The sequence below is a fragment of the Micropterus salmoides genome, unplaced genomic scaffold (genome assembly GCF_014851395.1).
Source record: "Micropterus salmoides isolate LMB-PRFRI ecotype aquatic unplaced genomic scaffold, ASM1485139v1 Ms_hic_scaffold_738, whole genome shotgun sequence".
NCBI lineage: Eukaryota > Metazoa > Chordata > Actinopteri > Centrarchiformes > Centrarchidae > Micropterus > Micropterus salmoides.
The window spans coordinates 1-22,186 of NW_024044502.1; the positions used below are offsets into that span (position 1 = coordinate 1).

The 22,186-nt window shown below is 40.2% G+C and overlaps 1 protein-coding gene and 2 pseudogenes across 1 annotated transcript; 2 read left to right on the top strand and 1 right to left on the bottom strand.

Moving 5' to 3' along the window:
* Positions 1-2,070: 2,070 nt before the first annotated feature.
* LOC119892858 lies at positions 2,071-5,689 on the top strand (annotated as a pseudogene).
* Positions 5,690-6,643: 954 nt separating this feature from the next.
* On the top strand, positions 6,644-7,588 carry LOC119892859 (olfactory receptor 10A6-like). Its single transcript, XM_038704871.1, has one exon. It carries the CDS (start codon positions 6,644-6,646, stop codon positions 7,586-7,588), a length of 945 nt encoding a protein of 314 aa, XP_038560799.1.
* Positions 7,589-15,529: 7,941 nt separating this feature from the next.
* On the bottom strand, positions 15,530-16,487 carry LOC119892860 (annotated as a pseudogene).
* Between the last annotated feature and the right edge of the window lie 5,699 nt (positions 16,488-22,186).

Sequence of the window (22,186 nt, forward strand, 5' to 3'; positions counted from 1 at the left end):
GAGAAACTCAGGAGGATTTTCAAATAGCTGAGTTTCCCTGCCAGTCAGTCAGAACTGAAGAAGTCCTTTGGATAAGGGACGAAACGTCTTCCAGTATCTTCAACCAAGTCCAGTTGCCCTTCATTTAACCCTCGTTGGATAAAGTGTCAATTAGTGCGTAAGTAAAAACTTTAATAGAAATTTATAAAATATGACATAGGTTAAAAACTAGAAAGGGAGAAGGAGCTGCTGTGTCGCGCTGCCATTCTCTGCTGCGCCGGAAGTAGCTCTTCCCTCCCTCCCCTTCTCTGTGGCATTGCACAGTGGGATGACTGTGGACGCTCTCTTCACGGCGGCCTCATGGTCGTCCCTGTGCTCATTCGTCCGTTTCTACTTGCGGGATGTCTCCTGTTTCTCGTTTCTCTACTTTACTTTGCTTTTGGGGCTTGCTCGTTCACTCGTTGAGTGATTGTCATCTGTGTCTTCTCCCAACCGGACAGTGGGGGGAGCGGCTGCTGCTCGCGCCGGCCCTGCTCTGTGCGCAGCTGGAACGGTTGCAGTGTGTAACCTTATGTGGGTCACGTGTCTGGGGACTCTAACCCGATAGGGATAGGTCTTTATACACCGCAGAAAACATAGTTACGGATCTTATATTGCATTTCTGTCAGTAGATCCTCAGAAATATTACACACTGAACCTTTTAAGATGCATAATAAATTAGTATTGTTGAAAGTGTTGTTTTACCCCTCCTCTCTTCACGGGTGCTTTACGGGTGTTTGTTATCTGTTGCGGAGATTTTGAAATACCTACATATAGCCCACATGCAGTTGCTGGCGCTCGTGCTACAGATTCAGTCATCGTGTGCGTCAAAACGCCACCTTATTGGCCAGGCTCATCTGCAGAAACGTTATGCTGATGGTGATCATTTTAAGCTTTAATCTGCTGATACCGATGTTGTGCCGACATCAACGTGCATCCCTAGATATCCCTAAGTCGTATACTTGATATATTTTACAAAAACGTTTTGTGCTTCTAGGTGAAAAGAATTACCAGTAGGTGGCGCTATAAGTGATTGAAAATTGGCCTGTACAAGTGTTCAGGGCACCCTTATCAAACATGTGAAATTTGGTCCAAATGTGAGCATGTGCAGTTAGGGCTGGGCGATATGGGCAAAAATGTTGTCACAATAAAAACATTTTATACCATTTGATATCGATAATTATCAGGATAAATGTTAATTCTTTCAGGTTTTAAGGCCGATATTTTTGCTTGTGGGTGAAAATTTAAGAAACCAGATGATTAATTGTGTGGTTAAACTTTTCTTTATTGTCAGCATGTGACAAAACCCTTGATGCCAAACAGTGGCTCACTTCACAAATCTGAGGTAGAACGTTCAAACAATTATATCTTTTTCAAATAATATGATTAGTAAATATTTTTCAGTCAGTTTTCCTCAACAAAATAAAATAATCTTAATAGAAAAATTAAGTTCTACTTTGTTCGTGAATCAAATGAACTAAATCAAACATTTATTGAGAATACATTGAACATTGGTTATATTGTTGTTGAAGAACATTATATTAAGTTGCACTGCGGTGAAGTTATGACGTAAATTTCCACCATGTTTGAATTTTGTGCAACGTTTTGTTAAGTTGTGTGATTCATTCAGAATAACAATTCCTTGCATTTCAATAGGGTCCTCGCATGTTTCATCCTCAGGGCCTAATTAGTAACAGTGGTTTGTTTGGTAATGCCATCGGTCTGCTGCTGTGGACACCCCCCATGAAAAGTTTAAAAGAAGCACAGTTCAGTTTGGAGGAGGCCAGAGTTTGAATCATATGTCATTAACTGTGTGAAGTAGTTTTTACCATTGGTGTTTTATTGTGTTGAAATTGACAAAAGATAACTTGTTGTAAGTAAACTAAATATTGCTCATGTGCTTGATGTGTTATCTTCACTCTCTGATTGACAATCATTAATGTAAAGTTTAGATTACTTTAATTTTGCAAATGTCTGACTAAAGTAACATAATTATTGCAGTTAGTTCATCCTGTGAACAGTGTTGTGATTTCTTGAAAAATCAAAGGGGCCATGATTAATTCTACTCGGGGTTCATTTTTCATACTTGGTGCCTACTTTGACCCTGGAGCTTTTAAGTACTTATATTTTATGATTGTCGTGTCTTTATATATTTTTATTCTCAGTATAAATCTTCTACTCATTGTGGTTATCTGTATGAACAGAAGCTTACATGAACCTATGTACCTTTTTCTGTGCAGCCTGTTTGTAAATGAGCTGTATGGTAGTACAGGGTTGTTTCCATTCCTTCTGCTTCAGATTCTCTCTGACATTCACACTGTTTCTGCTCCCTTTTGTTTCCTGCAGATTTTTTCTTTGTATTCTTATGGCAGTGTAGAATTTACCAACTTAGCTGTCATTTCTTATGACAGATACCTTGCTATCTGCTGTCCTCTACAGTATCATGCAAATATGACATCTCACAAGGTTGCCATGCTTATTGTTGTTATATGGTTACCTCCTTTTTTGCTGTTTTTATCACAACATGCTTAACTGCTTCTTTACAGCTGTGTGGGAACATTGTTAATCAGGTATACTGTAACAACTATTACATCATACAGCTGGCTTGCTATGACACCAGTGTGAATAATGTCTATGAACTCATTGCTGCTTCTCTCATAGTCTTTGCTCCGATGTCTGTAATCTTTTACACGTACATGAGGATTCTTAAAGTGTTTTTCTGGTTCTAAACAGACCAGACAAAAAGCTGTCAGTACCTGCACTCCTCACCTTGCTTCTCTGCTTAACTTTGCTTTTGGGGCTTGCTTTGAAATATTACAGAGCCGGTTTAACATGAACAGTGTACCTCACATGATGCAAATATTTTTATCATTGTATTTTCCTACATGCCAACCGCTCTTCAACGCTTTAATATACGGCCTCAACATGTCCAAAATACGGATCATATGTAAAAGTCTGCTTTTAAGTTCTGTTAGAATTTTTCAGCTGCACTAACAGAGAAAACAATAAATGTATGCCTTTGGCCTACTGGTGTCAACAGTAATAATTTTTTCAGTTAACATATTTTATCAAACGTAGGAACTTTTATTATGCAAGTTTTCACAAATTAAAACAGAGATGTTGATTTTGGTCTTTCTGATGATAAATAATTGATCCATACTTTTATTTGCAGTCAGTGATGGAGGGTCAATTTTTTTCTTATTGTTTCATTGTACACTTATTTTCAATTCATGTCTTTTTGTAATTATTTTGCCTTATCTCAGTTTTTTTCACCCTGAGAGAGTTTATACCATGGCTAAATAAATGTTACTTAACTGCCTACCCATAGCATATTAATATTAATAATGTCACTTTGATGAGTGAGACAAAAACACAATAATTTCCAGATTCAATGCACTGAAACAGTCCAGTCAGGGTATGTCAGCTTTATTCATGTCCCACTGAATCCCAAATTTATCCCACTCTATCCTTAGACCCTGAATGTGAATATGGAAACCGGAACAAAGTTAGAAATGTCAGGAAAATAAATGTCTGTCTGTTGTTTCCCAGGACAGACAGAAATCTATCTATCTAAAGTAGAAAGCTAGACTGCACAGTACAAATTAAGTTGGACAATAAAGAAATACTTTAATTTTGTACCTCGAGGAAAGATTTAGTTGACATGGTCATTGGTTTCTACAGTCATCGCTGCGACAAATAATATTTTTTGTAGTTATTTTCTACTTGAATTTATTGTGTTAATGCTTTTAGTGTTTGAGTATTTGTTGACTGTAGAGATCCAAAAACTCTGGCAATTGACCTTAAACCCCTGGACCGAGTAGACTCTTGGTCTCTGTGACCTCTCGCCAACACTGCATCCCCATTTATGAGTAAAACCTTTTGTCTGAAAGCCACCTCCAACTCTGATCATTCTGATGATAATGTGAAAGTGGACCACAATCCGTATATGGTTCCTTCTTTCATTATTTTGTTTCAAAACCGAATCGGGAAAAACAAAGAAAATGCTGTAACCAGCGCAGGAGGTGTGTATGCAGACGGACAGCGAGTCTGCTGTAAGAGGAAGGCTGCAGGGGTCTTGAGATGTCTCTTGTCGTTGAAGACCTCTAAGAAGTTGGGTTATCTGAGAATGTTTTTGGAAGTTTGGAAAAGAAGCCGGTGCTTCCGCTAAGATGGACTTCATTGGGATGTTTTTTTTAGCCACTGTGGATGTGTTGATGAAATAAGACGTGGTGACACGATTGAATGACAGGGAGGTCAAGTTGTACTAGTTTTTTGGGGGCCATTCTGGTGCGATTAGTCTTCTTTGTAGAATCCCCCAAAACTTGCAGAATATGTGGTGGCGGTCTACGATTGGTATCTTGGGGTGTCTGAAGCAAGCTGTGGCTTGGAAGCCGTGTGAACGTGGATTTTGGTAAAACCATGCCTCTGACTTGGGGACCCGATCTAGAATAATGGCCATGTAATTGTCTTGGTGTATGGAGAAAGTGTACTTCAGTAAGCTGCTCGCATCAGTTACAACAGAACTGGAGATGATTATTATTGAAAGATAAGCGAAGAACAGCATGGGTGCATGTTCTTTTGTAACGGTTTCCGAATGACTTTTCGGATGGTTCTATGTAATGGACCATCTTGTGCGGTCAGGTTAGTGGATGATGGGAGCGGTCGGTGGGCATCCCGGTGCCTAATGCCCCTACTGAAATCGGCTGCTGATGTTGCTCGAGGTGTTCGACTGGGGGTGCTAGCATCTCGGTGCTGGAGGCCCCTATGGAACTGGCTGCTGTAGTTGCTGGATGTGTCCAACTGTGGCGCTGGCGTCCCAGTGCGGAAGGCACCTAATGAAGCCTGCTGCTGTGGTTGGTAGATGTAGTTGGCTGGGGAGCTGGCATCCCAGTGCTGGCTGTCTTGTGTGATGTAGGCTGCTGGTGCGGTCAACCCCGATGAGAGGTGGAGGACTTCCGGTGTTGCTTTGGTACTGACTTTTCTGCTATCTTGAGATGGAGGTAATATGTGAACTGTCCTGCGCTGACGTCACGGTGTGCATAATGCGCCACCCGGAAAGGAGCTGGTGTTGACATGTATGATAGCTTGAAAAGTTTGCTGTATTGTGTGTTGACTAAGTCGGAATTATTTCCGCTGGCGCGTGGAAACGCTGTCATCAGCTTTTTGATGAGAAGCGGAGGATTCTTCGGGTGCAATGTTTAATTGTTGAGGAGAGTGGACCGTGGAAAGCGTTAAAGCTGGACTCACCCGCTCCCTGGCGGACTTTAGGATTGTACAAAGCAGGGCCTCAAGCGTGGAGACGGAGGAGAGCTCCCTCACCGCTGTGATCCAAAAAGAACCTGTTAGCTGGCAACACTCTCTTTCTGGTGAGTAGGCTATTCAAGTGTAACGATTCTCGCTACCAAACGGGGTGTGTGTGACAGACGTGTCAGCAGGTCGGGCCTGGGGCCGCTGTGTGAATCAGAGATGTGACCTGACCTGGGCGTTAAATATGGAGCAGGTCACCCTGGAGACGGAGTGTCAGTGTCCACGGGGACCCGAAGCTGCTGGTCCAGGGGCTCCACTCCCTCTACTGGGACGGGGACCAGAACCACTGGACTTTGTGGGCAGCTGTTCAGGAGATGTTGTCACAGCTTCTCCAACACAAGGCAAGGCAACTTTATTCAAATAGCACATTTCAGAATCAGAATGAGGTTTTTGCCAGGTACATTTTCACAATCAATTTATTATCAATTTATATTATATTTACAAGACATAACAGAGAAATATAAATATAGAAAAAGTTATGAGATAATACAAAAATCCAATAATACTAATGCAAAAAAAGAATGAAAAAATATAAAGGATAATTAACAAGCAATGCACAAAAATTCAGCAGGGGAACTCAATGTGCTTTACAAGGTATCAAGATGTAAACAAACTTTAAGAATTCCTATTTAAGTGTAAAAAAAAAAAATTATTACAAGACCAAACACAAAGCAAAGTGCCAATAAATGTTACTCACTCTGGTGTCAGAGCCGGCCAGTTTCCACAGAAAACTTGATGTTGCCAAAGAGCAGTAAAGGTGAACTTTAAGATGTTGTCACATCACATTGTGAGTAAAAACACCCTCTAATTCGAACCCCCTAATTCAATAATTACATAACATCCACAGATGTGGTGGTTCCTTCACTTTTTATCTTTTCTGTCTTTACTGAACAATTTTTAAAATACCAACAAATACTCATTCTGTAATCAGTGTTTTCCAGGCATCAATTAGGAAATGAGTAACAGTGGTTCCTTTGGTAATGACATCAGTTTGCTGCTGTGGACGCCCACTGATGTTTAAAAGAAGCTGAGTTACAGTTCATTTCGGAGGAGGCCAGAGATTGATTCACGTCATTAACTGTGTGTTGTAGTTTTAACATTACATTGAGTTTAAATAGACGATAACTAAAAGATCTAAGTAAACTGAATATTGTTCATATGTTCTTGATGTGTTATCTTCAAACTCTAACTAACAATCATTAATGTAAAGTTTAGATTAGTTTACCTCCATAAATGTGTGACTAAATGTAACATAATTATTGTGGTTAGTTCTTTTTGTGAACAGTGTTGTTATTGCTTGATAAACCAAAGGGGAATCATGATAAACTCCACACAGGTTTCATATTTTTCACTTGATGCCTACTTTAACACCGGGCTTTTCAAATACTTATATTTCATTTTCATTTTGTCTTTATATATGTTAATTCTTTGTGTGAATCTTCTGCTCATTGTGGTTATCTGTATGAACAGAAGCTTACATGAACCTATGTACCTTTTTCTGTGCAGCCTGTTTGTAAATGAGCTGTATGGTAGTACAGGGTTGTTTCCATTCCTTCTGCTTCAGATTCTCTCTGACATTCACACTGTTTCTGCTCCCTTTTGTTTCCTGCAGATTTTTTCTTTGTATTCTTATGGAGGTGTAGAATTTACCAACTTAGCTGTCATTTCTTATGACAGATACCTTGCTATCTGCTGTCCTCTACAGTATAATGCACATATGACATCTAATAAGGTTGCCATGCTTATTGCTGTTATATGGTTACCTCCTTTATTTGTTGTTTTTGTCACAACATGCCTGAGTGCTTCTTTACAGCTGTGTGGGAACATCATTAATCAAGTCTACTGTGACAACTACTCTATCATAAAACTGGCTTGCTATGACACCAGTGTGAACAACGTATATGAAATCATTGCTTTTTCTCTCACAGTCTTTGCTCCGATGTCTGTAATCTTTTACACGTACATGAGGATTCTTAAAGTGTGTTTTTCTGGTTCTAAACAGACCAGACAAAAAGCTGTCAGTACCTGCACTCCTCACCTTGCTTCTCTACTCAATTTTGCTTTTGGGGTTTCCTTTGAAATATTACAGAGCAGGTTTAACATGAACAGTGTGCCGAATATGATGCGAATATTTTTATCATTGTATTTTCCTACATGCCAACCGCTCTTCAACGCTTTAATGTACGGCCACAACATGTCCAAAATACGCATCATATGTAAATGTCTGCTTTTAAGTTCTGTTAGATTTGTTCATGTTGAGTAACAAGAGAAAACAATAAATGTATGCATTTGGCTCCCTTGTGTCAACAGTAATAATTTCTTAACGTGATGTATTTTATCAAAAGGTAGGAAATTCATCGTGCAAGTTTTAAAGAATAAAAACAATAGTGTTGATTTTGGTCTGTTTGATGACAAGTAAATGCATAATTTTATTTGCAGTCAATGAAATGAAATTATGTTTATTCTTGTTTAATTTTTACAGTGTTGTATTTTCAGCTTCTATTTGAAGCAAAGGTACATAATCTAAAAACTTCAGTATTCTTAAACAAGAATTTAATGGATTTAAAAGTAATTTTAAATTGTCTTTTGATCATGATGAAGTAAATTTACTTTTCATAAACTTTGAGTCTTTTTGCGATTATGTTGCTACATTTAAGTTTTTTCACTTGGAGAGATTTCATACCATGGCTATTAAGACCTGGTTGAAAAGTCCACAACAAAAGGGAGACACACCATGGTAAAAGTTTTAACCAAAGTTTAAACCGAAGTTAACAAAATTTAAGAGGTATTTCAAAGTAATATAATCAACGTATGAGGTATGTAGTCTGTGGTTTCAGTAGTGTCTGGGCAGGATGATGGTTGCATGAGTACAGGTGCTGGTCATATAATTAGAATATCATCAAAAAGTTGATTTATTTCAGTAATTTCATTCAAAAAGTGAAACTTGGATATTCATTATTCCACACAGACTGATATATTTCAAATGTTTATTTCATTTAATTGTGATGATTAAAATTGACAACTAATGAAAATCCCAAATTCAGTATCTCAGAAAATGAGAATATTACTTAAGACCAATACAAAAAAAGGATTTTTAGAAATGTTGGCAACTGAAAAATATGAACATGAAAAGTATGAGCATGTACAGCACTCAATTCTTAGTTGGGGCTCCTTTTGCCTGAATTACTGCAGCAATGTGGCGTGGCATGGAGTCCATCAGTCTGTGGCACTGCTCAGGTGTTATGAGAGCCCAGGTTGCTCTGATAGTGGCCTTCAGCTCTTCTGCATTGTTGGGTCTGGCGTATCGCATCTTCCTCTTCACAATACCCCATAGATTTTCTATAGGGTTAAGGTCAGGCCAGTTTGCTGGCCAATTAAGAACAGGGATACCATGGTCTTTAAACCAGGTCTGGTAGCTTTGGCACTGTGTGCAGGTGCCAAGTCCTGTTGGAAAATGAAATCTGCATCTCCATAAAGTTGGTCAACAGCAGGAAGCATGAAGTGCTCTAAAACTTCCTTCATAAGAGAACATAACTTTGGACCACTCAGCAGCAGTCCAGTCCTTTTTGCTTTAGCCCAGGCGAGACGCTTCTGACGCTGTGTCTTGTTCAAGAGTGGCTTGACACAAGGAATTCGACAGCTGAAACTCATGTCTTGCATACGTCTGTGCGTGGTGGTTCTTGAAGCACTGACTCCAGCTGCAGTCCACTCTTTGTGAATTTTCTACCACATCTTTTCCTTCCCTTCGCCTCTCTATTAATGTGCTTGGACACAGAGCTCTGTGAACAGCCAGCCTCTTTAGCAATGACCTTTTGTGTCTTGGCCTCCTTGTGCAAGGTGTCAATGGTCGTCTTTTGGACAGCATCATTGTGTAGCCTACAGAACTAGACTGAGAGACCATCTAAAGGCCTTTGCAGGTGTTTTGAGTTAATTAGCTGATTAGAGTGTGGCACCAGGTGTCTTCAATATTGAACCTTTTGACAATATTCTAATTTTCTGAGATACTGATTTTGGGGTTTTCATTAGTTGTCAGTTATAATCATCAAAATTAAAAGGAATGAACACTTGAAATATATCAGTCTGTGTGGAATGAATGTATACATTATACAAGGTTCACTTTTTGAATGGAATTACTGAAAAAAAATCAAATTTTTGATGATATTCTAATTATATGACCAGTACCTGTATATGTGTGCAGGTATTGTTGTATGCAAAAACAAGATAAATACCACAACGTAAGAGTCCAAAATGACAGAAAACCAAACTAAAGGAGAAACCGGGGAGCTGGCCGCAGGGAGGTCTGACCTGGTCTTGACAGCAGCCTTCTGCAGAATGAGAAAACAAGGTTACAAATAGCCTACATTCACTGTCTGAATTTAATAACTTGATGACGGAAGGAATAAAAAATTGGAGTAACAATAACTTTATGTATGGATGCATGTAAGTATGATTGCTTTCATTTTATTATTATATTATCTGTGTGTATATCTGTAGGTATATGCTCATTTATAGCCTAGTCTACATTTAGACAACATCTACATATTTATTTAATTCATTAAGTGGGTCAGAATATAGCAAATATAATAAATATTAAATAATTTAGTTTAGGATATGCCTTGGTGCCTAGATCAGCCAACTAATGTCAGAAGAAAAAAACACCCGACATTTCCTTTGACCTGTGGACCACTGCTGACCTCAGAATCAGCTGCCCTGCCAATCTCCTGCTTCTCTCTCTCTCTCTCCTAAAATATCTTCCAAGATCCATCTGGTCAATAAATTGAAGGACAACAGCATTAACAAAGAAACTATGACATTTAGTTTTCACTGAAAAACATTCTATGGGGACTGATATTGTTTTGAAATACTATAGAGATACTGTATGCTTTATTAACAGCCAGCGTAAGTCCGTTTTATCTCCAATTCCAATCTTTTGTGTTTGTTTTTTAAGGACAGTGCCCCAAACAGCAGGTAAAAGAGTAGGTTAGAACCGACTCAATAAAACCACAATAAACTATTTTTAACAAAGTGTTGTTCAAATAAAAACCATTTTGCTTCTGATAAAAATACATACACTGATGGGCCTTTGCACACACAGCATCAGGATTTGGTTCTATGCTTAAATTATTATTAAAAATAGTTCCCAGAGACTTGTATTGTTTTATATTGAACAACTTCAACATCCTTGGCCATAAATAACAGCAGGAAGAATAGATGGAGGCTTCTTCCTAAAGTTAATTATTATTTCCTGTGTTTTAGACACATTTATGTTCAAGATAAAGCATTTGAACCAGTCACATAATTTAGCAACCATTCGATGGTAGTTATTTTCATTATTCTTGAACAAGGACACAATGAATCATCTGCAAACTTGATGAAATGTCAGCCCTCAAAATGACACTGACACTCATTTTTGTACAATACAAATTAAGTGATGAAAGGAGACACCCCTGGGGGGAGCCAGTGGAAGATACAAGGGCCTCAAACGTCAATGACTCCCACCCTGTGGGATCTTTCAGTTTAAAAATCAACCAGCCAACATAGCAGTTCTTGGTCAATATTGTTAATGCTGGTAAGTGTATTTGCTAAGATATGGGGATGGATTAGGATAAAAGGGTTAGGGTTAGGGTAAAAAGCAACCATACAATTGCTGAAAGCAGTATCAGCCGATACCGAACACTGGGTCTATTTAAAGCCTTTTATTTATCATGTAGCATTATACAGTATACTGTATATTTATTTGATTAGTCCTAAAGGAGAGTGGGCTACAGATAGGAGTCAAAACTGTCATCACTGAGATTTGAAAATAAGGGAAATTTAAATAAATAAAATACATTGTTAATTCCATATGTTGACTGACAACAAAGTGGAGCTGTTACTGAAAGTAACATGGGAGTACAAAGAGACTGTGGTGGCGGAAAATAGACTGGGAGTCGTCGCAAAGTAAATACGGCGACATGCACAGTAGCCTACAAGTGTTATTTACACAGTACAAAATATTTTAATAAAAATTCCGAAACTAAAACTGTCGTAGTAGCATCATCCTTTTGCTTTGTGTGACTCATAAGAGCCAATCAGGAAGCAGGAAGAAATGTGAATGTCTCTATAATCGTTTTATGAAGTCCTCCTTTTTTGCCCTCGGATCGCCATTTTAATCTGGACGGAGGCGGAAACATAGCAAAAGGTCTCCGTTTTAAAACGTAAACGTAGAGAGAGAGGCTGTCAGCTGATTGAGTTACTCCTCTCTTTGCATCAGAAAGTCAGTTAAGGACCTCTCTCTTCCTGATGCCAGTGGGTCAAGACAATTAAACTCTGGTAGAAGGGCGTGTGGTGAGATGAGCACGACCGCGACAGTTTCACATGACCGCTCCTTTGTCTGATTGCTGCTCAATTCTCATTGTAAATGATTAACTGGGCGCATCAATTACTTCCAGTCTGAAAAGGAAAACTGCTCAGACTGCCTAAAGAAACCATTTTAGCTGCCGTTTAAATTTGTGGTGAGTTTTCCATAATTTGATCGGCTTTTCTAATCAGCCTTTTTTGAGACCCCCAATCAAACTAGTTAAAGCCATTATCGGACGATTACGATCAGTGACCAATTGATTGGAGCACTCTTATCCAGGACCATATGGAGTAGAGTGCCTGTGGCGTCATAAACTCCCCTGCCTGCACTATATGCAAATTGGAGTCTGATTTTGTGTCGGTTATGTCAAAGATGTCCTCTTTAATGATCTTATTGAATTTCTTTTCTTAAGGAGAAGTGCCATGGGCACAGGTACAATCACAGAATCCTTCCAAAGATGAGGAACCATATACCCTCAAAAGTACTTTGTGGCCTATGCACTGATTTTTGCAATAGCCCTTTTTGCAATAGTTTTTTTTTGTCTGCGTTAGTCTTCGGATGGATATACATAAGTACATACTAGTGTTGGACCGATAGATGATGCCATCATCTATCGCAACGTTGAGCCAGCAAGATGATTGTACCCTACCCTCGCAAAAAAAAAAAACCTAAATTTTTCACATACTAAATAAAAAGAATGGGGGACCCACTGCCTCCACTCAGGGCCATAACCCAGTCCACTAAGTCCTGTAGCCCCCTGCCACGTCGCCGCACATCCAACAGGTGCAGGACAGAGTAGGCAGGAGGGGGGGGTCTGAACAGCAAAATTAGCTGGGGGTTGCTGTGCCGGGGAGACTAAGCGGATTAGTGCAGTTAATTGGTTCATTAACCATGCCATCTGATCATTAGTACCTTGTCTCTCATTCATGAGAATCTGGATGGATTTGTCGTGTTGTCCGAGAAGGATTCCTTGGCTGGCGAGTGCTGACTGTTGTGGCGTCTGTCTCCATATCTGCTAAATCCATAGCTGGCCAGTTCATACTGTTAGGTTTTTACTAAGGATACAGGAGGGGACACAAGGTAGACTCCACCTAGTCCTGGGTCTTCCCTGAGGCCTCCTCCCAGCTGGACGTGCCTGGAACACCTCCCTAAGGAGGCGTCCAGGAGGCATCCTTATCAGATGCCCAAACCACCTCAACTGGCTCTTTCAGACGCAAAGAAGCTGCGGCTCTACTCTGAGCTCCTAGCGGATGGCCGAGCTTCTCACCCTATCTCTAAGGGAGACACCAGCCACCTGCCTGAGGAAACCCATTTCGGCTGCTTGTACCCGCGATCTCGTTCTTTTGGTCATGACCCAGCCTTCATAATCATAGGTGAGGGTAGGAACAAAAATTGACTGGTAGTTTGAGAGCTTTTCCTTACAGTTCAGCACTCTTTTCATCATAACGGGAGGTGGTAAAGAGAGTGCAATACCGCCCCTGCAATACTGCTCCGATTCTCCAGCCAATCTCCTGCTCCAGTCTCCCCTCACTCGTGAACAAGACCCTGAGGGACTTGAACTCCTTCACTTGGGATAAGGACTCATTCCCTACCTGGAGTTGGCACTCCACCAGTTTCCTGCCTGAGAACCATGGCCTCAGATTTAGAGCTGCTAATCCTCATCCCAACCACTTCACACTCTGCTGCGAAAAATCCAGTGAGAGCTGAAGGCCACGGACCGATGATGCCATCAGGAACACATCATCCGCAAAAAGCAGTGACGAGATCCCAGGTCCACCCAACTGCAACCCCTCCCCACCACGACGACACCCATGAATATCACAAACAGGATTGGTGACAAAGCGCAGCCCTGGCGAAGGCCAACCCTATCCTGGAAAGAGTCCGACTTACTGCCGAGTACACGGACATAGCTCTCACTTTTGATGTACAGGGATTGGATAGCCCTGAGAAGGGCCCTTCCTCACCCCATACTCCCACAGCACCTCCCACAGTATCTCCCGGGGGACCCGGTCATACGCCTTCTCCAGATCTACAAAACCACATATAGACTGCATGGGCTTACTCCCAAGCCCATTCCAGGATCCTGGTGCGAGTAAAGAGCTGGTCTATTGTTCCTCGACCAGGACGAAGAGTGAAGTAAAAGTGCAATACACTACTTTGGCCCTGTCACTCTGCTCTGCTGTCTCAGGCCACCTACTCTGCCTGGCAGGGGCCACAGCTCACCTTTACTCCTTCAAGTGCCTGTGTCTGCACCACCTCGGGTACTGCGGCTGATGTTGAAGCTACTGCAACCCCGGTAGCACACATATCGGTTATTTTCGCACATTTGGTGGCAGCGGTCTGAAAACTTCTCTTTTTTTGGCCTGCAACGCAAGAAACGGAGGGCAGAGGGGGATGGAGTTGGGGCTAGTATGGCTGTGATTGGGCCAGCCCAGTGTCAGTATAGAACATTGCCCAATGGGCCGCTGAAATAAAAATAAGTAATTTTTGTTACACTGGCCCCAAAGATTTGTCGGCCCACCAGGCATTTTCCCAGTGGGCCAGATTGCCAATCCGCCCCTGATATGAATATACGAACATAATTACATAAATATGCTGACTATACTTATAGCATGCAAATATGTTTGTCTAATAAAGAAAATATACGGATTTCTTGTAAACTATTTGCAAAATATGTTGAACACCAACTCAATCATGACCTCAATTTTTAACTATAGATATAATTACTATGTTATATGAGATTTATAGGGTAAGAATGTTAGGGTTCCAATGTTTACCCTCCTTCTGCTGAATGAAGCTAAGTCATGCTTTCTCAATCTGGCCATCTTATCATCTCCCAGAGTAATTTGCTCTGTGTTTCCCTCCCACATATTTGCCTTAATTTTCGTTTTTACAATATTATTTATGGACTTAATGACACATTTCTCTTCTGTTTGGTCCTGTAATTTTAATCTTTTACACTTACATGAAGATTCTTAATGTTTGTTTCTGTTTTTCTAAACAGACCAGACAAAAAGCTGTCAGTGCCTGCACTGCAAGCCAAATGAATCAAATAATGAGAAAAACACAGTACTAAGACTAGTGTTGAAAGACAAAGAATAAGGCTTTGGAATGGATTATAATTTAGTTCGAATTTATTAATATGTGTGAATCAAAGATAGCGGTAACTCCACCTCCTCAGCCGGTGGCTATAGTGGAATGTGAGTATTAATAAGACTGGGGGGAGTGGATTCATTTAGGCTAGTTCTTCATTCTTCATAAACCAGTTAGGTTACAATAAGACAAAATAAATCAATTTGATAATCTGATATTAAGTCATTAAATAGAACAAATCAAAGTCCACAATTAATTATCCTATTTTTTTGTACTATTGCAGGGGTTGGTGTTAATTTTTATTAGTTTTTAAACCTGACTTTATAATTGCGGTGCATTTAATTTGGAACTGTTGTGTAAAGTCTCACTCATCAAAGTCCTAGTAGTTAATAATATTCTACTAGAGTTAGGCTTCTGTCTCCTCTCTGGGCCCACATACCTGGGAAAGTGACACTATTTTCCTCATTTCTTGCTGAGGAAAATTCTCCTTCACTCTTGTGTTTATTTCTTCCATTTCAGGACAGAAGCTTAAAATACCACAAGGTAAAAATGAAATGAAAAGTCACCTTTCACTGACTGTGAATAAAATTATGCATCAGTTTTTTGTGATCAGACAGACCAACATCAACCCTATCATTTTTATGTTGTTAAACCTGCATGATAACATTCCTACTTGATTCAATACATTGGCTGAAGAAATTCTTACTGTTGACACTAGAAAGCAAAATGCATACATTTATTGTTTTGTCTTGTTACTCAACATGAACAAATCTATCTAACAGAACTTAAAAGCAGACTTTTACATATGATGCGTATTTTGGACATGTTAAAGCCGTACATTAAAGGGTTAAAGAGCGGTTGGCATGTAAGAAAATACAATGATAAAAATATTCGCATCATATTCGGTACACTGTTCATGTTAAACCTGCTCTGTAATATTTCAAAGGAAACCCCAAAAGAATAATTTAGCAGAGAAGCAAGGTGAGGAGTGCAGGTACTGACAGCTTTTTGTCTGGTCTGTTTAGAACCAGAAAAACAAACTTTAAGAATCCTCATGTACGTGTAAAAGATTACAGACATCGGAGCAAAGACTGTGAGAGAAAAAGCAATGAGTTCATAGACATTATTCACACTGGTGTCATAGCAAGCCAGTTTTATGATAGAGTAGTTGTCACAGTAGACTTGATTAATGATGTTCCCACACAGCTGTAAAGAAGCACTCAGGCATATTGTGACAAAAACACCAAATAAATGAGGTAACCATATAACAACAATAAGCATGACAACCTTATTAGATGTCATATGTGCATCATACTGTAGAGGATAGCAGATAGCAAGGTATCTGTCATAAGAAATGACAGCTAAGTTGGTAAATTGTACACTTCCATAAGAGTACACACAGAAAATCTGCAGGAAACAAAAGGGAGCAGAAACAGTGTGAATGTCAGAGAGAATCTGAAGCAGAAGGAATGGAAACAACCCTGTACTACCATACAGCTCATTTACAAACAGGCTGCACAGAAAAAAGGTACATAGGTTCATGTAAGCTTCTGTTCATACAGATAACCACAATGAGCAGAAGATTCACACAAAAAATTAACATATATAAAGACAAAATGAAAATGAAATATAAGTATTTGAAAAGCCCGGTGTCAAAGTAGGCATCAAGTGCAAAATATGAAACCTGTGTGGAGTTTATCATGATGCTTGTGGTTCATAAAACAATCATGACACTTGAACTAACTGTGTTACAATTTGTTATAGATTACGGAAAGTTTAGTTAAACTTTAAACTATGCTTATTTTAGTTTTTCACTGTGTACAGCTAAAGCACAGAACACACCCAGCATTCAATCAAACAGGAAAGAAATTCATAATCAACAGAACAACCTTGAAACATTTCCCAAATTCCTAGTTAGTACCGCATAATGGTAAGGTAATACATTACACAACACAGTTAAAGACGGTGTGTGACTGCTAACATTCACCTGCTTCAGCCAGACTGAGTCCCTCTGACTGAGCTCAAACTCTACTTCTACTCCTTTTAACTTTGTGAAGTGAGGGGACGCCCACAGCAGCAGACTGACATCAAAAGACCTACTGGTTGTAAAGTTGGATTTTTATTTCTACAGTACTGTTCCTGTGACGGCTACATGTTTAGACTCTGTAGTTACGTCATAGCTGATTTGGCCCTCTTCCAAAAATAACTGAAAGAGAGAGAATGCCATGAGTGTTTTCAGGTGCCAGTGCTGATATGGGTGTTGAAGGGTGTGCCAGTTTGTTTTGGGCATGTTAGTGGGAGGGGACACAGTCCATTAATGATTCTGACAGCTTGTGGAAAGAAGCTGTTCAGCATCCTACTGGTCCTGGTGGAGGACAGACCGTGAGATGAGTGATGAGGATCTCTGATCATCGTAGTGCCCCTGTTGATACAGCACTGATGGTAACTCTCCTCCAAGAATGGCAGAGGGGAACAAGTGATCCTGCTGGCAGTACTCACAATCCGGTCAAGCTGGTGACGGTCAGACGACCCACTGTTGCCAAACCAGGAAGTGAGGCTGTAGGTGACGATGGATTCAATAGTTCCCCTGTAGAAGGTGGCGAGGTGTGTAGCAGGGAGGCCCTCCCTCCTGAGTCTGCGGAGTGGGTGGAGTCACTATTGGGCTTTCTTCACGAAGGTCAGAACGTCTGCTAGGTGCACGCCCAGGAACTTTCTCCACAGTAGAGCCATCGATGGCCAGCGATGTGTGATGGTGATGCCTGGTGTCCCTTCTGAAGTCTATCACCATCTCCTGTGTTTTGTTGACATTTAGGGAGAGGTTGTGGGACCTGCACCACCCAGACAATTGCACAACCTCCATCCTGCAGGCAGACTCGTCGTTCTCAGTGATGACACCCGCAACTTCTGTGTTGTTCACAAACTTAATTATGTGGGGGCTGAAGACACAGCCCTGAGGTGAACCTGTGCTCAATGAGAATGCTGCTGCTGATGTCTGCCCACTCTGATTTAGTGCTGCCTCTGCGACAAGAAGCTGAGGACCCAGTTGCAGGTGCCAGCATCCACCCAAGCTAACCCAGCCTTTCCACCAGCTGTTGTGGAATTATGGTATTAAACGTTATCCATTGCACCATCACCACCCCTGTATTTTAAACTTGTGTCCAGCTAACATGCGTGACTGATGAGTTATAAGCTAATGTAATAAGTTAGCTAACGTTTAACAGTAGTAGGCAGTATATCACGGCCAACGCCACATTTTAGTATGAAGGGGTTTGTTGATATTATTATGTATTGCAGTAACACCAAAAGAATTAAAACAGTTTATTGCCTTGTGCAAAATGAACAAATTATTTGTGAAATTATGTCCCTCTCTTTGGTGCAGTCATTTATTATAAATATATTCTAGTAAGATAGAAAACATGCCCATTGTGTGGCATAGTTTCCGTTGCTGTTGCTGCTCTTGTGATAAATCTAGTGAATACTAAAGAAACCCTGGTCTCTCTGTGAACTGATTATTTTGTAGAAATTGCCTGAGGATGAAACAATTGCTTAAGTGTGAGGGAATTAAAATACATTGGTCAGCAAGTTAGACTTGTGTTAAAATATTTAACGTTGTGTTTTTTAAAAAGAATGGGGAAAAGTGCCCTTTTTTTCACCCTGCCCGCCCTGTATTGCACTTCTGTCAATAAATCCTCAGAAATATTACACACTGTACCTTTAAGTTAAGTTGTGTAACATATGTAACACATATGCTGTTTTACTTACTTAACTTAAACTACAAGCACATATTCTAACCTCAACCAGGACCTTTTCTTGAACCTCACCAAGTAGTTTTGGGGCCTAGACCCAACCAAATTGCGACCCCCCACAACGTTAATTTAATATATTATACCCACATGACATCAACATTATAATTTTGCTTTGGAAACATCCCCTTTTCTTCACAGGCTGACCACGCCTCCGGGGTCAGAGGTGCTATCACTCTACTGTAGTAACCGATTATGCAAAGGTAAAAATTGTCAAAATTGAATTGTTAGATATGTATTTCAATTCAATTTTATTTATATAGTGCTAAGAGCGCTTTTCATAAAAGAGCAGGTGTAGCCTGCAAAATATACACAGAGGTACAGACAGTAAAGGTAATGTTGCTATAGACTGAATGAATAATGGTACGGATATTTACAGTAGTGTTAATGACAATAATCAAAATGTTAACGATAATAATAATAATAATAATAGTAAAAATAATAATAATAGGACTAGTAACAATAATTGCAGCAGAGGGTGTCGAGCAGGAACACGGGGGCAGCAGGTGACCCGCAACCACAGATCCAGACTCCACAGCTCCAGAGCCAGAAACACCTGCAGGAAGTGATAGGAGGAGAGAGGAGAGAGACGAGAAAGCACAAGACTACCGGAAAGGGGAGAAGTTGTGTTAGTAACATGCAATAATGGGATGAGGTTGCATACAGAGGGAGAGAAAGTAGAGGAGAGAGGAGCTCAGTGCATCATGGGAAATCCCCCGGCAGTCTAGGCCTATAGCAGCATAACTAAGGGATGGTTCAGGACTCACCTGAGCCAGCCCTAACTATAAGCTTTATCAAAGAGGAAAGTCTTAAGCCTACTCTTAAATGTGGAGATGGTGTCTGCCTCCTGAACCCAAACTGGAACCTGGTTCCACAGGAGAGGAGCTTGATAGCTGAACGCTCTGGCTCCTAGTCTACTTTTGGAGACTCTAGGAACCACAAGTAACCCTGCATTCTGGGAGCGCAGTACTCTGGTGGGGTAGTAAGGTACTATGAGCTCTTTAAGATAAGATGGTGCCTGACCATTAAGAGCTTTGTAGGTAAGAAGAATGATTTTAAATTCTATTCTGGATTTTACTGGAAGCCAATGCAAAGAAGCTAAGACAGGAGAAATGTGATCTCTTTTCCTGGTTCCTGTCAGAACACGTGCTGCAGCATTCTGGATCAGCTGAAGAGTCTTAATGGACTTTTTCGAGCAGCCTGATAATAAGGAATTGCAGTAATCCAGCCTAGAAGTAACAAATGCATGGACTAGTTTTTCTCTATCATTTTTAGACAGGATGTTCCTGATTTTCGCAATATTACATAGGTGAAAAAAGGCAGTCCATGAAATTTAATTTGCTTAATGTGAGACTTGTCCTGATCAAAGATAACTCCAAGATTCCTCACAGTGGTGCTGGAGGCCAGGGCGATGCCATCAAGGGAAACTATTTCTTTAGATAATGCGTCACAGAGGTGCTTGGGCCCCAGAACAATAACTTCAGTCTTATCTGAGTTTAACATTAGAAAATTAGAGGTCATCCAGGTTTTAACATCCTGAAGGCACATTTGAAGTTTAGCTAACTGATGAGTTTCATCTGGTTTGATCGATAGATATAACAGAGTATCATCTGCATAACAATGAAAGCTTATGGAATATTTCCTGATAATATTGCCTAAAGGAAGCATATATAAAGTGAAGAGGATTGGTCCGAGGACAGATCCTTGAGGAACTCCATGACTAACTTTGGCATGCATGGAGGACTCATCGTTAACATGTACAAACTGAAATCGATCTGATAAATAGGACTTAAACCAGCTTAGAGCGGTTCCTTTAATGCCAATGAAATGTTCCAGTCTCTGCAATAGGATCTGATGGTCAATGGTATCAAATGCAGCACTAAGATCTAATAAAACCAGTACAGAGACAAGTCCTTTGTCTGATGCAATAAGGAGGTCGTAATTTTCACCAGTGCTGTCTCTGTGCTATGATGAACTCTAAATCCTGACTGAAAATCTTCAAATAAACTATTGCTATATAGAAAGTCACACAGCTGTTTAGCAACTGCTTTCTCTAGAACCTTAGAGAGAAATGGAAGGTTAGATATAGGTCTATAGTTAGCTAAAACAACTGGATCAAGGTTGGGCTTTTTCAGAAGAGGTTTAATTACAGCTACTTTAAAGTACTGTGGTACATAGCCTGTTGATAGAGATAGATTGATTATATCTAGTGTAGAAATGCTGACTAAGGGTAAAACTTCTAAGCAGCCTACTCTGGATGGGGTCTAAGGCAGGTTGATGGTTTAGATGAAGAAATTATTGAAGTTACTAAAGATTGAGGGAAGCAAAACAGTCTAAACATATATCAAGTTTGACAGCTGTTGAAGTTTGAAGATTAGTCAGTATTTGTGGGCGGAATGTGATGTTTGTCTCTAATAATTCAAATTTTTTCATTAAAGCAGCTCATGAAGTCGTAACTACTAAGAGCTACAGGAATACTTGGCTCAATAGAGCTGTGACTCTCTGTCAGCCTGGCTACAGTGCTGAAAAGAAACCTGGGGTTGTTCCTATAGGCTCTTTTTCACAATTACGTCAGACAACTTCCGGTCTGACTCAAAGCGGGGTATTTTTTACTTCCGGTGTGACTTCTCTGGAAAATGCATGGATGCTCATCAACTTCACGAAATTGCCAAAGTTAAGGTTAAGAATAACAGTATTTACGTGTTGAAATCAGTTTACCGTGGTAAGTTATCAATCATTTTCAATTTACCATTCTGTAACTGCCAGACTGGATATAAAGGAAACGGCCTCAAATTGGAAAGTAGACTAGCTAGCAGCAACTTTAGCAACAGGTAGCTAAAATATACACTAATGTCTGTGCTGTAACATTAACAAGTTTGCTTTCTATATAAATGTATATTCACTGACATCTTCCAACGCAGCTTATTAGATATTGACTTAAAAGCTAAATGCTAAACCATTTCCATTTGCTGATTCTTCATTTCGCTCTTTACTTCTTCTTGTGTCCATCTTTCTCAGCAGCAGCCCACCCAACAAGCATGGCACAGTCATCAAGACGATGTTATTGCAGTATTCCTGTATTTGAGTTTCCACGATTTTCCTGTGGACACAGAAATACATGCACGTTGGGTGAGAGCGATCAGGAAAGATGAGGGGCCGAGTTTCAAAATCCTTTGTGGGAGCACCCACGTATGTAGTCAGCACTTTGCCCCAGAGGATCTAAATACATCAGCCAGTGGAAGAATCCGGATTAAACAAGGAGCAGTGCCATCTAGATTCTGCTGGAATGACTGGGGTAAAGGGAGGAGGACAGTTTCACCTGTTTGAAATATTATAACCAAAAATGTGTCATGACCATCAAGTGTCTCAGCATATTTCACACCTCTAGGAAGAAGCTCATAAGCTTGTGAGTCAGTTTACCTGCGAGCAAGAAAGCATCTCGGTGCTGCTGGCATCGCCCCAGAGGATCCAAGTACATCAGTACTAAAGCCTCACATTTCTTGGATGAACATTCATTACTGCAAGTAGCTGTGTTGGATTATCTCTGTATATCTATCCTGTGTTCTTTAAAGCTATTAATGAATGAATTGATGCTGTGAAGTGTTCTGTAAAACTTTTGTAAATA

Bases quoted from the DNA above. Each gene is read 5' to 3' on its own strand.
- LOC119892859 (XM_038704871.1), top strand. From the start codon at position 6,644: ATGATAAACTCCACACAGGTTTCATATTTTTCACTTGATGCCTACTTT.